Raw genomic sequence first — 17,671 nt, forward strand, 5'->3', positions numbered from 1 at the left:
TGACCCCAACAAACTCCACAAATTAAGTGGCGCCACATCTGGAAGGACTTTTTGGGGTCCTGAATGGTAGCGGGGGAGAAGGTGTTGTGGCAGGTGCAGCACTTCCTCCACTTTCATTGATAAATACTAGAAGAGAGATCAGTGGGGAGAGACAAGTCACACAGGAAGTGATCCTGTGGAAAGTGGTGTGGGGGTGATGCCGGAGAAGGTGTGCTTGGTGTGGGATCTCATTAGAGACCACAGAAGTTATAGAAATTTATGTGCTGGACACAGAGGCTATTGGTAGGTAAGGACAAAAGGAACCTTATCCTTGGTGTGGCAGTGGGATGGGTGAGAGTAGATGTGCACAAACTGGAAGAGATACAGATGAAGACAGCGTTGATAGTGAAGGAAGGGAAGCTCCTTTCTTTGAAGAAGTAGGACATCGCAGTTATTCTGACGTGAAAAGCCTCCAACCTTGAGAGCAGATGCGCCAGAGACAGAGGAACTGAGAGAAGGGGATAGCATTTTTACAAGTGACAAAACAGGAAGAAATACCTTATATCTTTTAAAAACCCAATGACTCACACAAATATCTAGGCTATAGCTCTTCCCATCCTGCGAGACTTTTGGGGGTCATCTACTGTATGCAATGTGTTCCCGTTGTAGCCTCCTGTACGTTGGTAAGACCCGACATAGATTGGGAGACCGCTTCATCGAGCACATTCACTCCGTCCACCACATAAAGCAAGACCTCCAGTGGCTCCCATTTCAATTCTACCTTCCATTCCCATTCTGACATGTCAGTCCATGGCCTCCTCTACTGCCTGGAAGAGGCCACTACACATTGGAGGAGCAACGCTTTATATTCCATCTGGGTAGCCTCCAACTTCATAGCAGTAACATCAATTTCTCAAATTTCTGGTAATTGCCCTATCCTCTCCTTCATCATTCCCCATTCCTGTTTCCCTCTCTCACCTGCCCATCATCTCCCTCTGGTGCTCCTCCCCCTTCCCTTTCTCCCATAGTCTTCTGCCCTCTCCTATCAGATTCCCCCTTTGCCAGCCCTTTATCTCTTTCACTTCCCAGGACTATTTCATCCCCTCATACTATCCTCACCTATCACCTGCCATCTTGTAACTTCTTCCTTCCCACCTTCTTACTCTGACTTTTCCCCTTCTTTTCTGAAGGTGGTATCGGCCCAAAATGTCAACTGTTTACTCTTGTCCTTAGATGCTGCCTGTAAGTTATGTGTTTTGCTTTGGATTTCCAGCATATGAAAATTTTCTCCTGTTTGGGTAAAGATATTTCTAAAGAATGCTAGTGAATCAGCTGTTTTTTCCCAGCAATCCAATACCTTCGTTGTCATTTGTATGGATAACAGCTTTAAAGCAACGCACATAAAATGCTGGAGGAATAAACAGTCGATGTTTCAGACCAAGACCCTTTACCAGAACTGGAAAAAAAAAGGGGAAGAAGCCATAATAAGGTGGGGGGGGAGGGGGAAGGAGTATACATTGGCAAGTGACAGGTAAAACCAGGTGAGACGAAAGGTGTCCAATTACAAACAAGAGAAAATCTGCATATGCTGGAAATCCAAGCAACACACACAAAATGCTGGAGGAACTCAGCAGGCCAGGCAGCATTTATGGAAAAGAGTAAACAATCAATGTTTTGTGCCGAGACCCTTCATCAGTCCTGAATTGCGTTGAGAGGAAAGGTGGGTGGGGGAAAAGGAGGCAATCAGTTGCGAAACAGCCGTGGGGATTAGCTTTCAATAACTCCTAAACCTAGGAAAAGGTAGCCCCAGAAAGATGTGAGGCATTTTCCCTGGAGCAAATCATCTTCTGATATTCTTCCCTACTGCTGAAAATGGGCTTTCGATTCATCAAGATGGGAAATTTATAATACCATAAACTAGTATGACAATATACAGGGACAACAAACTCTTACCTCTAATGGACCGAGAATCTATGAACACGACCTCACTTTTGCACTTATTATTTTTTAATTTTTTCTTGTTGTAACTTAGTTATTTTTTACGTATTCGGCATTGCTGCCGCAAAACAATAAATTTCGATATCACACGTCAGCAGTAAGAAATCTAATTATCATTCAAATCAGTGATCAAATAGAACACAAATTACTCCCTCAAAGAAAGCAAGGACTGAATGAAGAAGGTAAGTCCACCCAGCTACGCAGCATGTTAAACCCACACCTTTTCTGGATGGATTGTCCCATTAGAAATCCCCAAATTTACACGTGTAAGAGGTAGTGGTACAACATGTTTGCATTCACCACTTGTGTTAAAAATTTCCCATCAAATTTTGACAACTGTAAAGACCCACAGGGACTGAATTATCACAGCAGTGTGACCTACATACCAATGCAGTGATGTTGACTTTATCTGCAAGAACAGGAAGGCAGATTACTATCTAAATGGAGTCAAGTTAGGAAAAGGGGAAGTACAACGAGATCGAGGTGTTCTTGTACATCAGTCAATGAAAGCAAGCATGCAGATACAGCAGGCAGTGAAGAAAGCTAATGGCATGCTGACTTTTATAACAAGAGGAATTGAGTATAGGAGTAAAGAGGTCCTTCTGCAGCTGTACAGGGCCCTGGTGAGACCCCACCAGGAGTACTGTGTGCAGTTTTGGTCTCCAAATTTGAGGAAGGACATTCTTGCTATTGAGGGAGTGCAGCATAAGTTCACAAGGTTAATTCCCAGAATGGCGGGACTGTCATATGTTGAAAGATTGGAGCGAGGTGGGCTTGTATACACTGGAATTTAGAAGGATGAGTGGGGATCTGATTGAAACATATAAGATTATTAAGGGATTGGACACACTGGAGGCAGGAAGCATGTTCCCGCTGACGGGTGAGTCCAGAACTACAGGCCACAGTTTAAGAATAAGGGGTAGGCCATTTAGAACAGAGATGCGGAAAAACCTTTTCACCCAGAGTGGTGGATATGTGGAATGCTCTGCCCCAGAAGGCAGTGGAGGCCAAGTCTCTGGATGCATTCAAGGGAGAGTTAGATAGAGCTCTTATGGATGGTGGGGTCAAGGGATATGGGGAGAGGGCAGGAACGGGGTACTGATTGTGTATGATCAGCCATGATCACAGTGAATGGCGGTGCTGGCTAGAAGGGCCAAATGGCCTACTGCACCTACTGTCTATTGACCTGAGATCAGCTAACATATAACTTATGTATAGTAAAAATACAAAAGCCAGTAATATAGGCCCCATGATGATAAAACAAACCACCCATCCTCAATGCCACATTACGTCTGTAACACAGTGAGTAATTATTTCAGTTAAATCTCCTTTAAGCATTCCCCAACTTGCAAGGGAAGGGTTAAGAGTTTTCAGCCACAATGCACATCCTGACAGCTCCGTTGATTCCACAACTTTGCCAATGCTGAACGCTACAACAGGTCTTTGTAGCATTCATATCCTTTAGGATAGAGTTCCCCAGCAGAGCCCTCTGCTGGTGGAGATGATTGCAAAAGTTTCACCCAGTAAAGAAACAGCAACTTACATTTTTTAAAGCTGCAGCTTTCTTCTTTTGTTGCCTTTCTTTCTCCTCCTTCTCTTTAATCCTGTCACTTAATTTCTTCTTTTCTGAAACCTTGACATCTGTGATAAGAATTCGAGAAAGATCAGCACCATAGGTGGCGACAGGACAAGCTATCATTTTATTAGCGATGAGTGAAGATGATGTAAGTAGCTTTGCAATTTCACCCCCATCTACAATATTACATCCACTGCAGGCCAAATGGTTGACTTCAGCTTTAATTCTTAATCTGTTCTTAATCTCTCTGATGCTCACACAACTGACCAATATTTGTGAATAATCCTGACCAGAAAGCTTCAAAATCTTCAAAAGGACATCTTCAAAAGATGATGCCTCAAGAATCCATCATTAAGGACCCTCACCATCTGGGGCACGCCCTCTTCTCATTACTTCCTCCAGGGAGGAGGTACAGGAGCCTTAAGATGCACACTCAATAATTCAGAATTAGCTTCTTCCCCTCTGCCATCAGATTCCTGAACCCAAGATCATTAACACGACCTCGTTATTCCTTATCTTTTTGGCATGATTTGTGCAATTTATAGTAATGTTACATTAGGTCTGTGCTGTACTTCTGCCAAAGAACAAATTTCAAGCCATACAAGTTGGTGATAATAAAGCTTATTCCAATGCACTCAACTTTCAGTTCAGTAAGGGAAGCAAAAATAATTGAGGTCTCCGTGCACAGAACAAAATAAGCAACTTAACACTGTTAAAAGTTCAAGCTGATTAATTCAAACGCTAAAAGTTTATTTTTGTATTTGCATAGCTTTTGTCTTTTTGCTCACTGGTTGTCACCCTGTTGCGAGCAGTCTTTCATTGATTATATTATGGTTAATCATTATTTTAATACGTTCTATAGTACTTCTTTATTCTGTGGCTGCCTGTGAGCAGATGAATCTCAAAAGTTGTATGAAGTATGAACTTTGAAAAGCCAAATCATAGCATTTGCTGGAAATCTGAAAAGGGCTGGAAATACTCAACAAGTCAAACAGCATCCTACAGACTCAATTTCAACCTATGGATTCACTTTCAAACACTATTCATCTCACGTTCTTCAAATTTATTGCTGAATTATTTATTATTACTTTTTCTTTCTTTCGTATTTGCACGGTTTGTCATTCTTTTCATACTTGTCCACCCTGCTGGGTGCAGTCTTTCGTTGATTTTATTATGGTTACTGGATTTATTGAGTATGTCTGCAAGAAAATGAATCTCAGGGTTGTATATGGTGACATATATGAATTTGGTAATAGATTTACTTTGAATTTAGTGCATCCTTACAGGGATAAAGAGTGTTAATATTACAGCCCAAAAACAGATCCTCCTTACACAAAAACACTACAAGGCATTTTGAATATTTCCAACATTTTTTGATTTAGGTTTAAAATATATATTCTAGTGACCAAAGGCTTTAATACTTGAGCAAGTCTGAATTATCAAGTCAGGTCTTATATTATCTCAAGCAACACACACAAAATGCTGGTGGAACACAGCAGGCCAGGCAGCGTCTATAGGAAGAAGTAGAGTCGATGTTTCGGGCCAAGACCCTTCATCAGAACTAACTGAAAGAAAAGATAGTAAGAGATTTGAAAGTAGAAGGGGGAAGGGGGAAATCTGAAATGATAGAAGATGGGAGAGGGGTGAAGCTAAAAGCTAAGAGATTGGCAAAAGGGATACACAGCTGAAGTAAAGGAAAAGATCATGGGACGGGAGGCCTAGGGAGAAAGGGGGAGGGGAGTACCAGAGGGAGATGGAGAACAGGCAAAGAGTGATTGTGAGAGGGACAGAGAGAGGAAAAAAGGAGGGGGGGGGGGGATAAATAAAAAAAATGATGGGGTACGAAGGGGAGGAGGGGCATTAACAGAAGTTAGAGAAATCAACGTTCATGCCATCAGGTTGGAGGCTACCCAGCCGGTATATAAGGTGTTGTTCCTCCAACCTGAGCGTGGCTTCATCTTGACAGTAGAGGAGGCCATGGATAGACATATCAGAATGGGAATGGGGCGTGGAATTAAAATGTGTGGCCACTGGGAGATCCTTTCTCTGGCAGACAGAGTGTAGGTGTTCAGCGAAACGATCTCCCAGTCTGCGTCGGGTCTCACCAATATATAAAAGGCCACACCAGGAACACCAGACGTAGTATACCACACCAGCCAACCAGTGAAGTGTCGCCTCACCTGAAAGGACTGTCTGGGTCCCTGAATGGTGGTGAGGGAGGAAGTGTAAGGGCAGGTGTAGCACTTGTTCTGCTTACAAGGATAAATGCCAGGAGGGAGATCGGTGGGAAGGGATTGGGGGGGGGGGGTTAAATGGACAAGGGAGTCGCACAGGGAGCAATCCCTGTGGAAAGCAGAAAGGGGGAGAGGGGGAAGATGTGCTTGGTAGTAGGATCCTGTTGGAGGTGGCGGAAGTTACGGAGAATCATATGTTGGACCTGGAGGCTGGTAGGGTGGGAGGCGAGGACAAGGGGAACCCTATCCCGAGTGGGGTGGTTGGCGGATGGGGTGAAATGGTTTCGCTGAAAGACCCAATGCAGACTGGGAGACCGTTTCGCTGAACACCTACGCTCCGTCCACCAGAGAAAGCAGGATCTCCCAGTGGCCACACATTTTAATTCCACGCCTCATTCCCATTCTGATATGTCTATTCATGGCCTCCTCTACTGTCAAATTGAAGCCACACTCAGGTTGGAGGAACAACACCTTATATACCGGCTGGGTTCCAGCCTAATGGCATGAACATTAAGCACAAAGTATACTGCAGAACACTGTGGTCAAATAACACGTACAAATAAGCTGGATGAACTCAGCAGGTCGGGCAGCATCCGTTGAAAAGAGCAGTCAACGTTCCGGGGCGAGTCCTGACAAAGGGTCTCAGCCCGAAAAGTTGACTGCTCCTTTAACGGATGCTGCCCGACCTGCTGAGATCATTTAGCTTATTTGTATGTGGCATGAACATTGATTTCTCTAACTTCTGTTAATGCCCCTCCTCCCCTTCTTACCCCATCCCTTATTTATTTATTCCCCACCCCTCTTTTTTTCTCTCTCTCTGCCTCTCTCACAATCACTCTTTGCCTGTCCTCCATCTCCCTCTGGTGCTCCCCTCCGCCTTTCTTTCTCCCTAGGCCTCCCGTCCCATGATCCTTTCCCTTCTCCAGCTCTGTATCCCTTTTGCCAATCTTAGCTTCACCCCCCCACCACCCCGTCTTCTCCTACCATTTTGGATTTCCCCCTCCCCCTCCTACTTCAAATCTCTTACTATCTGTTCTTTCAGTTAGTCCTGACGAAGGGTCTCAGCCCAAAACGCTGACTCTACTGCTTCCTATAGATGCTGCCTGGCCTGCTGCGTTCCACCAGCATTTTGTCTGCATTGCTTGACTTTCCAGCATCTGCAGATTTCCTCGTGTTTGCGTTCTTATATTATCTGATGAGATTGGGTCCTAAACTTCTGTTGGGAAGAGTGGCGAGGCAAATTTAAATCATAAAACACAGGATCTGCCATAAGTAGATGGACAACAACAAAAAGAGGGGAAAACAGCAGAAATTTAAGAGTGAGACAGCAAGGGTTCTGATTCATAGCCAAATGGATCTCTCTCAGGGTGCTAAGGGAAGCAAGGAAGCTGGCTAGGCAGGGAAGCTTCACAGAGTTTCACATCATCATTGTCCATAATAAGGTACCAGAAAATCTAAAGACTATAAGTCATAAGAACAGAATAAGGTCATTCGACTTAACAGTCTGCTCCACCATTCCATTAGGGCTGATTTACTATCCCCTTCAACCTTATTCTCCTACCTTCGCCCTTACTAATCAAAAACCTATCAACCTCCACTTTAAATATACCCAATGCCTCGGCCTCCACAGCCATCTGAAGCAATGAATTCCAAGATTCACTACTCTCTGACTAAAGAAATTCCTCCTCATCTCTGTTCTAAAGGAACATTGTATTGAGGCTGTGCCCTCTGGTCCTAGACTCTCCCATTATTGGAAACATACTCTCCACGTCCACTCCAAGCCTTTCAATATTCAGTAGATTTCAATGAAATCACCCCTTAAACTTCAGCGAGCATCAGCCAGAGCCATCAATTTTTTCGTGCTCCTTATAGTTAATGCTTTCATTTGCATTCTTGTGAACCTCCTCTGGATGCTCTCCAATGCCAGTACACCCTTTCTTGGACATGGGGTCCAAAACTGCTCACAATACTCACATTACAAGACTGAAAGATAGTTAATGTTGTCAGGGACAAGCCAGCAAACTATAGGGCAGTGGGCCTTGTGTCAGTGTTAAGAGAAGATTGAGAAACAGGATTTATGTTCACTTGGAAAGGTAGGGGCTGATTAGCTGTTTAGGAATCAGCATGATTTTCCGTGGGGGAGAATCATGTCGCACAAACCCTACTGAAAATTGTGACTAAGAAAATTAATGAAGCCAGGGCATTAAATGTGTTTTACATGGACCTTAGTTAAGCTTTGAACAAGGCCATACATGGTAGACTAGTCCTAAAGGTTAAGGCACAAGAGAACTGAGGCATGTTAGCAAACTGGATCTAAAACTGGTGGTGCAAGGATGCTTTTCTGACTGGTGTACGACAGGGACTAGCATTCAACAAGTACTCGCTGCTTATATTATGAACAAAAGACTTGGATGAGAATTTACATGAAATGCTGTCACAGGAAAGCAGCGTCCATCACTAGCATCCACAACCACCAGGACCTGCTTTCTTCTTGCTGCTGCCATAAGGAAGGAGGAAAAGGTACAGGACCCTCAGAACTCACACCACCAAGTTTGTACAGTTATTAACCCTCAATCATCAGGCTCTTAAACCAAAGAGACAACTTCACTTGTCCCATCATTGAAATTTTCCCACAACCAATTGACTCACTTTCAATGACTCTTCACCTCAGGTTTTTGATATTTATTGCTTATTTTATTATTATTATTATTTCTCTTTGTACTTGCACAGTTTGTTGTCTTCTGCATGCTAGTTAAATCCCAAGTTGGGTGGTCTTTCATTGATTCTGTTATACTTATTATTATATGGATTTATTGAGTATGCCTACAAGAAAATGAATCTCAGGGTTGTAAATGGTGACATATATGTACTTTGATAAATTTACTTTGTACTTTGAACTTTTGAACACGGTCTGATTAGAAAGCTTGCAGGCAACACAAATATTAGTGTAGGCTTAAATTTTGAAGAAGGTTGTCCAAGGATACAGTGGAACATAGGTCATCTAGAAAGCTGGGCAGAGCAGCTTCAATTGGAACTTAATCCCAGGTCTGTGAGTAATGCATCTGGGAAATCAGATTCTGCCAAAACAGAGGAAATGGTGGGAGTATTAGGGAGACCTCGGAGAGCAAGTCCATAACTCCCTGAAAGTGGTATCATACATGGATGGGGCAGAGAAGACATTTAATATGCCTGCTTTCACAGGCCAAGGCACTGACATCAACTTGCATCTGTACAAACACTGGCTGGACTACACTTGGTTCATTGTATGTAGTTCAGGCCACTACACTACAGGAAGCACGTGATAGTAAGAGTGCGAAAGAGATTCACCAGGATCTCACTGGAATACGGTTACAAAAAGAAATTATAGACAGGTTGGGTTCATTCTCAGTGGAATGAAGGAGGCTAAAGGTAACCCTAGGTTTATAAAATTATGAGGAACATTCATAGAATAAATAGCCAGAGCTGTTCCCCGCCCCCCACACCCCCAGAGCAGGGAAATGTAGAACTGCAGAACACAGATTGAAAGCGAGAGTGGAGAGTTATAAAGGAGATGTGCTTATCACACATAGGATAGTGGATATCTGGAAAGTTGACAGATATGATTGAAATATTTAACAGACATTTGAACAAATCCTTGGATTGGAAAGGTATAGAGGAATACTAGTCAAATGCAGACGAGTACGATGAGCATTATTGGTACCATGGCTGGCATGGATGAGGTGGGCTGATATGGTCCACTTTTGTATTGAATGATTTTATGAACTTATTAAAAACAAAATGCAGCTCTCCATCTAGTCATAATTATAAAGCAATCTTCATTCTCACCTGGCTTGATGGGTGGCTTCTTTTCCTCCTCATCATCGTCCCAATTGTCCTATGGAAACAAATACAACTTAAAGAACTATTCTTTGATGCAACAACCCATCCATAAATGTGACAAACTGTTCTGGAGATGCTTCACTGCATTTTATCAAATAAAATTTGACAATAACTCATACCAAAAAACACCCTAGACAGATGTAACTACAGCTTTGTACAGACAGCAAATCTCTTTGAGAAACTGGGTCCCTTAAAGAAACATTAAATCATTTAAATCCTTAAGAACTTTACTAGTATCATATTATTAAGGCATTCAGATCAGAAATCCAGAAAGTCACAGCTCAACCTTCACTCAGTCTATGATCTGATCTCAAGACATCCACTTTGCTGGGATTAGAGTGGTACCATTCCCAGTTTTCTGCTAACAGCTCAGTAAACCGTATGCAAGAACGTTAATGAGGATAGATTCAGACTTCTCTGTATCCTCTGGACATTCACACACCGGTAAGATACTAAAAGTCTTTCTGATCAGCAAAATGACTGCATGTGAAATATATGAACTGCGGAGTGGAAGTTGATGGGAACTTAATATTAAATACAAAAAGCATGCAAAATTTTCAAAAGTCAATGCAGGATAGGTGTTGCAAAATTAAAGTATGGAAAAATACATTTATTTTGGGTCTGAAGCTTTCATCAAGTCACTTTTGTCATTCAATGAAAAACAAAAAATACCTATCATGGAAATCTAAAAAAAAACACAAAATGCTGGAAACACTCAGTGAATGAGGCACCACCCACGAAAGGAAAATAAATATTTCAAGTAACTTGTTCACTCTGAAGAGACTTTCACCTGAAATGTTATGTTTCGATATTCACAGATGCTGCCTGACCAACTGAGATTTTTCTCAGTTTACACTTTGTCCTTCAACAAAGTCACAATTGCTGGTGACACGATAGTCACCAAGACAGGTAACAAATGCCATGCACCTCTGTTGCTTAATCTCATTCCCTAAAGCTGCTGAACTTTCATCACAATTCTTTAAAAGTTTAGGAACTTGGTAACATAAATATCAACCACTAAAATCAGCAGAATGTCGCAGAGCCCAAATGCAGGTGTGTATTAACAACTTCAACTGTCAGTTACATGATAACTTCATCATTAGATTAGAACTCACTGAATCTACAACTTTCTTTACCAAGCCACACTTCCTATCCTTTATGAAAAATTAATTTTAACATACAGTTAAATAGGAAAATGTAGGACAATTTGAAAATAAAAGTTGGTTGGAAATTCTCCCATGTAGGAGTGAGGAGTAATTAAATATGACACAGGGGAGCAAGGTGGTAGAATATCTGCACAACTTTGATGGCCAACATGCAACAGAAACAGGCAAAAGATATCAATGAAGTATGCCTTGGTAGATAGCAAAATGCAGTACTGCTATATTGTCAATCTCTATTGTCTCTCAAAGTCATTAAACATGTAACTTTCTACACCCTGCTCAATTTTCCCAGTAAGTGTTCGTCTCTTCCTATCAAGTATGTAAGTCCTACTCATTACTAAAATGAGTCTCAAAGTCTAGCAGGCAAGAATTCTACCAATTCTACTGAGCGATGGCATGGTATTGTATCGGTTTACAGCACCAGCAGCCTGGGTTTAATTCTGCCACTGTCTGTAATAAGTTTGTACATTCTCCCTGTTGCCACGAGTTTCCCACATTCCAAACAGTGCATTCCAGGCATCCATGACCCTCTGAGGAAATTAAAATTACCCCTCACATGCCCCTCTCACCTTCAATGCATGCCCTCTGGTATTTGACATTTCAACCCTGGGAAACAGATATTCTCTGTCCATTCTGTCTACACCTCTCAATCCGATAAACCTCCATCAGTTCTCCCCTCAGACTCCGATGTTCCAGAGAAAACAACTCAAGTTTATCCAGCATCTCGTGATAGCACATGCCCTCTAAACAGACCACATCCTGGTAAACCTCTTCTGCACCCTCTCCAAAGCTCCAACATCCTTCCTACAGTGGGGCAACCAGAACTGTATGCACTACTCCAGATGTGGCCTAACCAGAGTTTTATAAAGTTGTAATATAACCTCATGACTTTTAAACTCAATGCCTCAAATAATAAAAGTAACATCACAGATGCTGGAACTCTTGAGATAAAATCTTTTGAATAAACATTGGAAATCTTCACCAAATTAGGCAATAAAGAGAGAGATTTTCATTACAACTAACCCATTTTGATAATTGTCTTTTCATCAATTGAAAGTCTAATCAGGAAAAAAAATTTGGAACCCATTAATACATCTTCACAAAGTCATATCAAAACCAAAGTAGTATCATGGATGAAAAAGCATTACATTGTCTAACAAAACAGAATATAGGAGTGAAGTTTAGACAAATTGCACGTCACCTGCCAGCCATAATAATACTGATTCTGATTCTTTTTATCATTCAGCTCATCAATTCCACTTAATTGAGCTTTGCCATTCTTATCCTAACAAGGGTTCCCAACCTAGGGCCCACTTATCCCTTGCTTAATGGTGTTAGACCATAAGATACAGGAGCAGAATTAGACCATTTCGTACATCGAATTTGCTCTGCCATTTCATCATAGCTGATCCAATTTTCTTCTCAGCCCCAATCTCCTGCCTTCTCCCTATATCCCTTCATACCCTGATCAATCAAGCATCTAATCAACCTCTGCCTTAAATATACATAAAGACTTGACCTCCACAGATCCACCACGCTCTGGCTAAAGAAATTCCTCATCATCTCCGTTCTAAAAGGATGCCCCTATATTCTGATGCTGTGTCCTCTGGTCTTATGCTCTCCCACCATAGGAAACATCCTCGCCATATCCACTCTGTCAAAGCCTTTCACCATTTGATAGGTCTCAATGAGGTCACCTCTTATTCTTCTGAATTCCAGTGAACAGAGTCCCAAAACCATCAAACACTCTTCATATGTCAAGCCAATCAGTCCTGGAATCATTTTTGTGAACCTCCTTTGAATCCTCTCTAGTTTCAGCGCATCCTTTCTAAACCTACTCACAACACTCCAAGTGAGGCCTCACCCATCATTTATATAGTTTCAACATTATATTATATATATTGCTTTTATATTGGTCCATGGCATAAAGCTTCTGGGACCTACATGACTTTTAGCTTCCAAATTATATAAAGAAGCAGTACTTTAGAAACTTAAAAGAACACTTTAGTCAATAAAATTCAAAAACAACCAGTTATTTGGACCCACTGGCCCATGTTGATGTTTGTGCTCTGCATTGAGCTTCATCTCATCAGTATATCCTTTGATACATCTCAACCACCCCCAGCACTTCAGAATCAGGTTTAATATCACCATCATGTTATGAAATTTGTTGTTTTGAGGTAGCAGTACATTGCAATACATAATCACTAAAAACTATGAATTACTATATTTTTAAAATTTAGTTGATCCTTAAATGTATAATTATTTGCCTCAACCATTTCATGTAATGAGTGTCACGTGCTTAACATAATCTGTAGGAATGTACTCCAAAGATGTGTTAGTGAGTCAGAACAGGAATAAAACAACATAAATCTACAAAGGAAAATCAGGAAACTTCAAAAACTCTCATGCTTTCATGTTCTTTCACCTAGTCTTACAATGTCCAACTCTCATCAGTAAGACTGAGAAAGTACAGAGAAAATTTACAAGGATGTTATTGGGACTTGAGGACCTGAGTGAGAGGGGAAGGATGAACAGGTTAGGACTTCATCAAATTTCTCCTCATTCTTCTACACTCTAGGGATTAGAGGCATACAAAATTATTAGGGGTATAGATAGGGGAAATGCAAGCAGGCTTTTTCCATAGGGGTTGGATGAGATTAGAACTAGAGGTCAGGTCAAGTGCGAAAGGTGAAATATTTAAAGGGAACCTGAGGAGGAATTCTTCACTTAGAGCAAGGGTTCCCAACCTGGAATCCATGGACCCCTTGATTAATAGCTAGGCTCCATGGCATAAACATTGTTGGGAACCCATGACTTAAAGGGTGGTGAAAGCATGGAACAAGTTGTCAGTGGAAGTTGTGAATGCAGTTTTGATTTCAAATTAAGAGAAATTTGGATAAGTACACGGATGGGAGGGGTATGGTCCAGGTGCGGGTTGATGGAACGTGGAAGAATAAGCTCAGCATGAAGTAGATGGGCCAAAGGGCCTGTTCCTGTGCTGTGGCACTATGGCACTCTAATTCAAATTGTTCACACTATCATCAGTGACATTTAGTCACAACCCAAGTTCATAAGGATTAAATTTATGTATTTCATAGTTCAAATGAAAATAAATGCAGGTTCTCAAAAATTAATTAACCTGAATCATTAACCCCAGATTTCTCTCTCCTCAGCATCTCTCTGGCTGCTAAATGTTGTATTTTTACTTGAAACTTAACAGATCTGCAGGACCTTTTCTGGTTTATGTTTATTGTTTCCCACACTAATTATTGCATTTAATAAATTTCAGTCATAATGACAATGTGGAGTCCACTTTTGAATTACTAAATTTATTAACATGTACCATAAAAATTCAGCAATCAGCTCGATGTCCTATGTCAATGTGACAAAGCTTCAATGGTTTATAATAGTGTAAGATTTAAGGAGTTAACTCAACACACTGATTTTGCTGACTTTTTAAAACTTTTCAGCCTTGTTCTTGCATTCTGGACTATGAGAACAGTTTTACCGAATGACTGTCTGCCATTATTGTTTGACATATCCAATGCTTTCAGTGGAATTACAATAAAGGGAATTCAGCTTTAGGTGAGACTGACTTTTGTCAGCATGGTGTTTCCATTCAGCCAAGCACTTACAGCTTGAATGTCAGAATTCTACAGATATAATGGCTATGTTTCATTAGGAGCTTGAAAAGATTTTGTTTGTTAACTAAAACACTTGAAAACTTCTGCTGATGTACCATGGCGATCATTCTGACAGGCTGCATCACTGTCTGGTATGGTGGGGGGGGGGGGGGGGGGAGGGTGCTACTACACAGGACCGAAAGAAGCTACAGAAAGTTGTAAAATTAGTCAGCTCCATCTTGAGTACTAGTCTCCATAGTACCTAAGACATCTTCAAGGAGCAGTGCCTCAGAAAGGCAACGTCTATTATTAAGGACCCCATCACCCAGGACATGCCCTTTTCTCAAAGTTGCCATCAGGAAGGAGGCACAGAAGCCTGAAGGCTCACACTCAGCAATTCAGGAACAGCTTCTTCCCCTCTGTCATATGATTCCTAAATAGACATTGAACCCAGGAACACTAGCTCACTTTTTTGCACTGTTTTTAATCTATTCAATGAATAATATAATGAATAATGAATAATATAATTGATTTACTTACTTTTTCTTTCTAAATTATCATGTATTGCATTGAACAGCTGTTAAGTTAACAAAGATGCAGGAGCCTTCTATTCACATTTACACTGAACATTAAATTCAATCAGTAGTGAGGTAAATCTCACACACAAAGACCAAGAAGTCTTCAATCGATTGGTGCAATAAAATCCGCTGGCACAGTTTAAGATCTGGAATGTAGCGTACAATATGGAAACTCCTCAATGAACCCCTAACCCCTCTCAAAATAAAAGTTCAATCAAAAGTAATGGCCCAAACCAAGCTTTGGGGTGACTTATTGATCTGCTCCAACAAATAGAATTCAACACATCTTGATGTGATTCAACAGAAAGGGGACTAACATGAAGCTTGCTGGCAAATGTCATTTCTTAAAACATTTTTGAATTGAACATAATATTCCTTCATTATGTGCCATGTTATATGACCTAGGCGATCATGGTCTTTCCATGATCATGATTGTTCTTGGCAAATTTTTCTATAGAAGTGTTTTGTCAATGCCTTCTTCTGGGCAGTGTCTTTAAAAGACGGGTGACACCAGTCACTATCAATACTCTTCAGAGACTGTCTGCCTGGTGTCAGTGGTCGCATAACCTCTTGTGATCTGCACCAGCTGCTCCCATGGCTTCACATAACGTTGATCTGGGGGGGGTGCTACACTTTGCCCAAGGGTGACCTGCAAGCTGAAGGAGTGCCTTACACCTCCTTTGGCAATGACGTATCTCCACCTCGCCACCCCATAAGAAACATCACAGAAAAAATGTGCATGTGCATGCTTCACCTTCCTTCTCCACTGCAATCTGCCAACCCCTCCCCACTATAAGCAATGAACTATATGAGTACAAGACCTACACAGCCCCAGAAGAGCATCCACTGTAAGTTGTATAAAAGTGACAGGGAGATGCAATTACCAGTACTAATCAAAACATACTCAGGCTCCATGATGTAAATATAATAAAGTACATAGCCCACCATGTGCATTAAGCAAAAGAAGAAAGTTGATGGAAAACCCTAGTAAAGTTTTCCACAAAGTTCATGATTTGTCGGTCTTCCGGTACAAGATGTCTGCAAGTGAGAGCTGCTAACGTTCATTTCAAGGTGTAATAAAAAGGTGCTCAGGGGTGTTGAAGTTCAGTGCACTCACCACAAAGGCTCTGTGGGGAAAGACAGGGGCCCTGCTGCCACTGAGGGGTTGGATCCTATATTACTACCCCTCAAATATTTCACAGATGCATTGGTTTTGGAGGAAACGTGAGTGGCATTTACACATTGCAAGAGAATATACAGAATTAATCTTTTAAATTTTATTTATTGACACACAGCACGGAGTTGGCCCTTCCAACTCCGCTGTCCAGCAATCTCCCAATTTAACCCTGGCTAAACCATGGGACAATTTGCAATGATCAATTAACCTGCCAACTGGTACACCTTTAGACTGTGGGAGGCAGTGGCAGAAAATGAACATACTGTAAACCGCTGTGCTAACCACTACACTACCATGCTGCTTGATTAAAGCATATTACTATATATAATGAATAAAGTGTATTTTTGGTAGCAAAAATCAATTATTTATATTCAGTGTTTTAAACATAGTAAATAGACAATTAAAAATGGTAAAAAATTTTGATTTCAAGGGAAATGAAGGGCGTGGTAGTGGGGGGGGGGGAGAAGGAGGGGTGTGAACGCCAAGCTGTGGGACACAACTGAAACAGGGAGGAGATCAGGAGCAGAGATCTATTGGAGTTGTAAGACCAGAAGTTACTGAGGCAAATATTAAAAAGGAGACCAAATATTAAGAGGCCAAGGATCCAACTGTGGAGGCGGGGTAGGACTGTCTGGGTCAGTTGGGGGGTGGGGGGAGAGTGCCGGACAACACATGACGTGTTCATAACTTCATGGTGAATAGTGGCACGGGAGCTGGGACGTCGAAGTCGTCGTTTCTTCCCACCGGGTCTGAGACGCACCGGAGGCCCAGAGTCAGGGGGATGAAGTGGGTGGGGGCAGCGGAGGAGTGGCCTGGGCAGCAGCCAGGGGCTCTGGAAGTTTCTACTCCAAGCTTGAGCCTGAGCTCCAGTCGCTCAGCCCCGGCCTTTACCTTCACGTCGTCATCCTCGTCCTCGCCTTCCCATCTGTCTATGATCACCGGCTTCTTCAGCGGCGACTCCTGCGTTCCGAAATCCACCGTCTCTGCAAAAGATAAGAAGTTGGTGGTTAGAGGGAAACTGGAGCGGGGTCGCGCCGTCCCGCTGCCACTAAACCCGAGACACAAAACCCGCGCTTACCCCAGTCGTCGGGCTCCGCCATCGCCACAGCTGCCGCCGCCACCGCTTGCTCAGTCACGCCGAGGGACTGTGGGATGCCGGAGGTCTGGGGTTTCTGGGATACTGGAGGACTACGGGATCCTCCCAGTTACGGCGCCGTACCGTGTCTACTTGCTATGTCAGCACAGCCGTTCGGCCCATCGTTCCCGTGCCCACTTTTGTTTTGCTTGTGCACACTCATCCTATGTGCTTGTATTAGGACTGGAGCCATCATTATAGCGGATTTCTGACACTTGGATTCAGGCCATGAGACATAGGAGTAGAATTAGGCCATTCGGGCCATCTAGTCTGCTCCGCCAACGACTGCATACGTTTCACTTTATGTTTCGGTGTGAATATGATAA

At 42.2% G+C, this 17,671-nt stretch overlaps 1 protein-coding gene across 1 annotated transcript in view; it reads right to left on the reverse strand.

Moving 5' to 3' along the window:
• The window catches only part of eif3ja (eukaryotic translation initiation factor 3, subunit Ja), a 35,246-nt gene extending 17,860 nt beyond the window's left edge, over positions 1-17,386 (reverse strand). Inside the window, exons 1-4 of the mRNA XM_059953038.1 lie at positions 17,289-17,386; positions 17,102-17,193; positions 9,613-9,661; positions 3,521-3,618 (exon numbers count right to left, since the gene is read on the reverse strand). Of these exons, the coding sequence (XP_059809021.1) occupies positions 3,521-3,618; positions 9,613-9,661; positions 17,102-17,193; positions 17,289-17,310 (261 nt within the window). The 5' untranslated portion in view covers positions 17,311-17,386. The remainder of the gene's footprint in view (positions 1-3,520; positions 3,619-9,612; positions 9,662-17,101; positions 17,194-17,288) is intronic.
• Positions 17,387-17,671: the final 285 nt, after the last annotated feature.

Source organism: Hypanus sabinus, chromosome 28, assembly GCF_030144855.1.
Source record: "Hypanus sabinus isolate sHypSab1 chromosome 28, sHypSab1.hap1, whole genome shotgun sequence".
NCBI lineage: Eukaryota > Metazoa > Chordata > Chondrichthyes > Myliobatiformes > Dasyatidae > Hypanus > Hypanus sabinus.